At 49.5% G+C, this 6,828-nt stretch overlaps 1 protein-coding gene across 1 annotated transcript; it reads right to left on the bottom strand.

Annotated features, from left to right (window-relative positions):
- Positions 1 to 180: 180 nt before the first annotated feature.
- PHALS_07063 (Retrotransposon gag domain) lies at positions 181 to 816 on the bottom strand (the record flags this gene model as incomplete). The annotated part of the gene is made up of 1 exon (XM_024720465.1): positions 181 to 816. One exon carries the CDS (start codon positions 814 to 816, stop codon positions 181 to 183), a length of 636 nt encoding a protein of 211 aa, XP_024585661.1.
- Between the last annotated feature and the right edge of the window lie 6,012 nt (positions 817 to 6,828).

Below are 6,828 nucleotides of genomic sequence, written 5' to 3'. Positions count from 1 at the left end.
TGGTGTCGTTTCCCCGCGACGAACCAGACTGGTAGGAATTGGGGCGATGGTTCGAAGAGCCTTGACGTGCCTTGCGTAGGGGGCAACCGCTCCGAGATGACCGGTGTCTCCACAAACAAAACACCGTCGTGTGTTTGTGTGCTGCCCGGCTGCTCGGAGCTCTGCTCCTTCGTCATCAGCTTAGCTGACATCCATGGGCACAGGCCCGCTCGACGAACTATTGGAGTGTGCATTCCAACCAAATCGTGCCGACTTGAAATTGAGTTCGGCATTCAATGCCACATTCACCGTCTCTTCAAACGAAGACGGATGCACACGGAAGACTTCCATTCTGTCCACACCAGTGCGGAGGTATTCCATAAAGACAGTCACTGTGACCGCCTCCGGAATGGGATCTGCTGCTATCCCGGCAATGTGAGTGCGCATCTCTTGGACAAAGTCCACCAACTCCTTGATGCCCTGTCGGGCGGCGAGGAAACGCGATCGCACGCGATATGCCTGATTAGTCGTCGAGAACACTCGTGAGAGCTGCAACTTCAGCTCCGCCCAGGAGGGAAACGCAGCCTCGATGGAAGTGCCGCACGTCAGTGCCCATTCTCGCGCTCGACCACCGAGCTTTGAGATGGCTAGCGCATCATGTTGTTGCTCGCTCTGGAGCATGGCGGATGCGATGGTTATCTCGACCTCTCTCACCCAAAGCAGGAGATTCTCTCCATCCTTCCCCCCAAAGACCTTAATGCTCACCATGAGCGGCTTAGGGCGGGGCATATCATCCGTCACCGACGGTGGCGTCATAGACGCAAATGATGCAGACATCTTCTGCTGCAGGTGCTCTAGCAGCGCGTTTCGTAATTTGAAACGCCTCTAGACGCGCACCGATTGCCTCGCGGCCTTGCGCCGCAAGGTGGTGCACGCCGTCTGGGCCCAGGCAAGGACATCAGCTTGTTATGCCTGTCTTGCATGCCCTGGGGCAACGAGGAAAATTGTTCCATCCTCACAGAGGATCAGCCTAAAACGAATCAGGTGGAGATTGACAACAAGTGCTACCAAGTGCAGCGGGGCTGCCATAGCTTTGCGCTTTGTGGAAGCGTATTTTAGGTCACCGACTTTTCGCTCTATACTTAGAACAAGTATGAGTTTTAGCGGATCACAATCCGCTTACCTCAAGAGTAATTATTGCCTCAAACCAAGGCTAATTAACCCTTCCGTTTGAAATCCAAAACTGATTTTATTTAGTTTTATCTGCGGCAAAGCCGCCTAATTTTAAATGTATAGATTTTCCTAAATATATATCGTAAAATCTAAATACATGCAAAACTACTGGCTACCCAGCCACATACCGTATTCTTGTTTGGGTGCAGTCACACCATGTCCATCTCGTGTGACTTCCCCTATTACCAGGGTACATGTATCCCCGTTACATTTTGTGTGGGGGGGTCGTTGATCCTTTTGATTTGCTTTAAGGAAGAGTACTCCCGGTGCAGATAGTCCCTGGTGAACAGGCACGGTATAGTTTGGAGACCGTATATCGTATAGGTGGAGTGGTGTCGTTGAAGTGGCCGCTTTTGCGCAGTGTCTTAAATTGACAAATTAAGTGCGAACCAAGGCTGGCGAGAAAAGTACAACGGGGTAAGCGCACCGACGGTAGGTCTTTGGTGACGACGACTTGAGATTCCTTCACCAAAGGATAGTGCGGATGTGCGGATCCGAGGGATTCCTCAAGATCGAAGATTCACTTCGTGCGCTCAGCACCCTCTTGGTGTCCTCGAAAACAGCATCATCCAGAAGCGACAACAGTTATCAGTGGATCACGTGCCACTCCACGAGCATCACTGGGATCTCGTCCGACCATGCACTCGTGGCATGCAGATACTGCTTTGAAACGTGAGCAGTGCTCAGTGAATTGAAAGCCACACCACGCGCATCATTGGGGCCTCGCCAGTCTTTGGCCGACCATGCCACGCAACTCACAGTAGGTCTTCTGACATCATAGTCGATCCGTTTATTAAGGCGTTACCTTCTGGCCGAGTGATTGAGAGTGTTTTTGAACTCTTCAAGAAAGCGAAGATCTAATCTACGGGTGAGAAGAATGGCACCGTCTGCTTATTTTCGACTCAGGAACATTACGATCGCATATATTGCCACTGCGCTGGACTTGAACATCTGGTACGGTATAGCATCATCGTACCAGCTATTGGTATTGCTAATTTGCCTTATGCAACTGAGAGTGAAAATCAAGACGTCAAATGGCAAAGTTAACAGATCAAAACAGTAATTCGACATTGTATTAATATACAAAAGCCAAGTATATAGACCATTTTGAGTCAATCCATTGGAATTGGGACCGCAAATTTCACGCTATGGAATAGCTTAAACACAAAGTACGGCTAGTTATTACTGGCATCCAGAAGACAACCTCAATGAAAATATTTTGGCGGAGGGTTAACCTCAGTCTCGAATTTTTTGCAATTTGGCATTTCACTTCTGCAAGATTGCCCTGATGCCGTGTCTACTTACGACCTGGTGCACCCATATGCTTTGTCCCCACTGATGATCAGGCAGAATACCAGTCGAGGCGCTTTTCCACTATTAAGAGGCAACGAACCTTGCGGTGCAAAAGGCCGATGGTCGTTAGCTGTCATATCTGTCGCATGGAAAGGAGTGGGGCTAGATTTATAAGAAATTTCAGTCGATCGATTGTCACCTCGACGTTCACATTGTGCAGTATACTTGTCAAAGCATGAAGCGACCCTCAATGCGGACGGTTATGGCATGCAGCGACTGCTCTCAATACTTGAGCCGCGCTCAGTGGGTTACATGCCCCTCCACGTTCTGCCCGCGAGCCATGCTCGGGACTCCTGTCCGATACACCTTCTGTGTTCACCAACTCGGAGACTCCAATCTCCAGTACATTGAACGTCTCGGGCCAGTGCCCGCGCCAAGAACGCTTTTGCCGCCTAGCAGCCTTAATGATTCACTTACGCTCACCAGAATCGTGCGCTTCGTGCCCAAGGTCTTCGACCTTCAATCGATCCATGGCATATGGTGTTCCAACCATGATATAGCAAGGATGAGGTCATACCTTGAATCCAAGTCTAAGACTAAGCAGCTTTCAACGCTACCAAAATCAAGAAACTTGACACCGAGGTACACATGGACCTTCGGGACCGTGACACGTGTCCCTGTTGCTAAGCAAATAGTGACGATGTCAACCAACCGCGCCTTCAGCGCCTCAGCATACAGCTGACATCTGTCCATCATGGACCGTCGAGCACAATTTTTCGACGCCCCGGAGTCGGTCAGAATCTTCCTTGGCTCCTCAAAGCCCTTCACGGCCGCTTCCACGACCAGCAAACCCGAATTGCATACGCGTTCCATGTTCAAGGGCACGGGGCTCTTCGGGGCTGGATTCTGCTGACCTCTACCTCCTTGAGGCTCAACTGAACTCAGTTCTCCCCCAGTAGGCCGCCCCGCGCCTAGTGGATGATGTCGTTTCCCCGCGACAAACCAGAAGACTGGTAAGAAGCGGAACATCGGCTCGATAAATCTTGACGCGCCTTGCGGAGGGGGCAACTAATTCTAAGATGACGAGTGTCATCAAAGACAAAACACCGTCCGGTGTACAAACGCTGCAGGCAGTTTGGAGCTCTGTCTCCTCTTTCTGAGCATAGCTGATATCCATCCGCTCAGTCTCGCTCGACGAGCTGCTAGAGTTTGCATTCTAACCAATTCGTGCCGCACTGCTTCTTTAAAAGGAGACGGGTGTACACGTAAGACTTCAATTCTGGCCACGCCAGTGCGGAGGCGCTCCATAAAGACGGTCACTTGACCGCATTGGGAATAGGATCAGCTGCCATACCGTACGCAACCCCTGGAAAAATTCCAATATTTTTTTTCCGTGTAGGGCGACAAGGAAAAGCGATCACACGCGATATGCCTGGTAAGGCGGCAAGAACACTCGTGATAGCTGCAGCTTCAGCCCCGTCATAAAGGGATACACCGCTTCGATTGAAGTGCCGCACGTCAGTGCCAATTTTCGCGCTCGTCCCCTGAGCTTGGAGATAGCTAGCGCCACACGCTGTTATTTCGTCTGGAGCATGGAGAACGTCATGGCTATCTTGACCTCTCTTACCCAAAACAGGAGATTCTCTTCACCCTTGTTTTCGAAGGTCTTGACACTCACCATGAGCGGCTTGGGTCGGGAGAAGTCCTCCATTGCCGACGGTGGCATCATGAACGCAGTCGACGCTGATCTTCTGCTGTGGTGCTCTAGCAGAGCATTTTCATCGCTTAGAAAAGCGTCTAGGCTCGCGCTGATCGCTTCAGGTCCTCTCAAAGCGAGGTGTTGCACGCCCTCAGGGCCAAACAGAGACATTAGCTCTTTTGCCCCTCGTGCATGCCTTGGGGCAAAGAGGAGAACTGCTCCATCCTCACAGAGAATCAGTCGTAACGACTCAGGTGTAGATTGACTACAAGTGGTACCAAGTGCATCGGAACTGCCGTAGCTTTTTCGCTTGAAAGCGGCAACCTTCGTTCAAAACTTAGAATCAGTACGAGGTAGCGAATTGCAATCCGCTTACTCCGAGAGTAACTACAACCTTAACCCAAGGCTAATTAACTCTTCTGTATATTGTATTTTTCGGTTTTATTTGCGTCAAAGCCGCCTATACCTAATGCTTAGATTTCCCTATCCATATAGTAAAACCTAATTAAATGTATAACTACTGGCTGTTCCAGCCACTTACTGACATGTTTTTTTAATTTTGTCCACACCATTGCGTGGTGACGCCATCTTGTATAATTTACACCATGGTGTGATCACTCTATCTTGTGTGACCCACACCTTCATACCATGGCACGAAAAACCCCGTTACACCTAGTCATAGTTTGCGCTCGAACAAAGTTGTTCGACGCACCAATGTCAATCAAAGCTCATTGTGGTTTCATAAAAGCATCTACAAACACTTCTTGGATAATCAAATCTTTGCTTGACACTTTCATCACTCATAGTGGAATCTGCATGTGCATGGTACACGTTGGGACCAGAGGTCGGTGTATCCACAACACCCACAGTACTCTTCCCGGCCCCTGTAGGAGCCTTGGCCCCACTGATCGTTCCAATTTTTCGACCCTTTGGAGCGTTAGAGCCGACGACCTTTATGGCTCCCGCGGTTATCCAAACGCGAACCCTGTGTCTGTTGCCGACTCGGCAAAGACACTCTGCAGTTTCAAGCAATATGACCCGGCTTCCCACAACGAAAACACTTTTCATCGTTGCGAGGACGCTCATTTCGAAGCGTGGAAATGTACGGGATGTCTTTTGACTCTGGACCATCACTTGTACCGGTCTACTGGCGCGCTTGCCGTGGTACGAAACCATTGATCTTGGCTTGCTTGATGCCGAACTCTTCTTGCATCACTCGGTCGATGGCATCGCCCAGTATCTTTAAATACTCACGAAACAGTTGGTTCCGGATGGATCATCATTCAAACCTGCCATGAACGTTACAACTTGCGTTGAAACGTCAATTGGCTCGTCGACAATGCTCAATACCAAGTAGCGAGCACGCTGCGTATACGAGTTTAGGTCGTAATGACCTTGACGAAGCTTTAAGACTCCGCACGGGCACGAAACTTACTCTGTGGTGGTTCAAACACCTTCTTTAGCTTGACTTTAAAGTGTTATAGCTGGGAAAGCAGCTTGTATCGGCGTAAACGTTTCCCATATGCCCGAATCTTCGCACGACCCGCAACGTTGGACATCGCGAAAAACACTTGCTGCAAGGGTCTCGTAGTTGTCTTGCAGCGATTGCTGCATCCAACTCGACAAACCATCGTGAGTGAGGCTCGTTCTCTCCACCACGATACAAAGACACGTTTAGTTTCAAATGCAACGTTTTGTTCGAAGAGACAGGGATTGCGACCTGCTTTCGATATTCCATAATCTCGTGATGCATGAAACTGACGACCGCGTACTTCTGATCATCCGGAGAGAACGACTACAGTAAGCTGACTCTTGAAGATCTTTGATGATTTCTCGTATCCGCTCGAGTGCCATCTAACTCATGTAAAGACAAATAAGGAAACATCTCATTCGATGGACAGAGTGGTACCCAACTCCTCCTACGTCGCTCGGACAAAGACAAGAGTATGGCTTGGTCTGGAATGTGCTACGTGCTCAACAGCCGCGTCATTTAATCAAAATCTGGTTCCATTGGAAAGACCGCTCGAAGTGCTACCACGTGTAAGAGGGGCGACAGCCCCTCAAAAAAACACACGCTTGTTCGACGAGGAAGCGATTCCCGACGTGGAGGGAGTAGGACAATTCCGACTTGGAGGGAGGAAAACCGAAATTAATACCTTAAAGGTAACCTTGCAACTGAATTAGAATTAGTTATGTTTCCTAGCTACATGCAAGGGTCAAGTTAAGCCGGTCACGATACATCAATAACTTTTGGACCTTACTTTAATTCTGCACACGACACTGACACTTGGCTTTACTTTGCAATAGATGCGTGCGCCACACCAAAAACTGGTCCTGTGATGGCATCAAGCCCCGACACAAGCCAGCACCATGCTGGCATCAGTCGCATGCGCACGCTGTCTGCACTCTTGGACGACAATTTGGACGATGACGTTCAGCTTCCAGAAGATTGCCGTGCGCTATTTGCACACATGACGGCAGTCGCACCTAATGACGCCAAGAAATTGGGGGACGAAGATGCGGCTGAGCTGGAGCAGGCACGACAGAATGAGTTTCTGTGTATTGAGTGCCAAGCACATGAAGCAGAACTTTTTTGTGAGCAATGTCACGACTATTTTTGTGAG

The sequence above is a fragment of the Plasmopara halstedii genome (assembly GCF_900000015.1).
Source record: "Plasmopara halstedii genome assembly, contig: Scaffold_3060, whole genome shotgun sequence".
Taxonomy (NCBI): domain Eukaryota; phylum Oomycota; class Peronosporomycetes; order Peronosporales; family Peronosporaceae; genus Plasmopara; species Plasmopara halstedii.
This window is presented reverse-complemented; position numbering and strand designations above follow the sequence as displayed.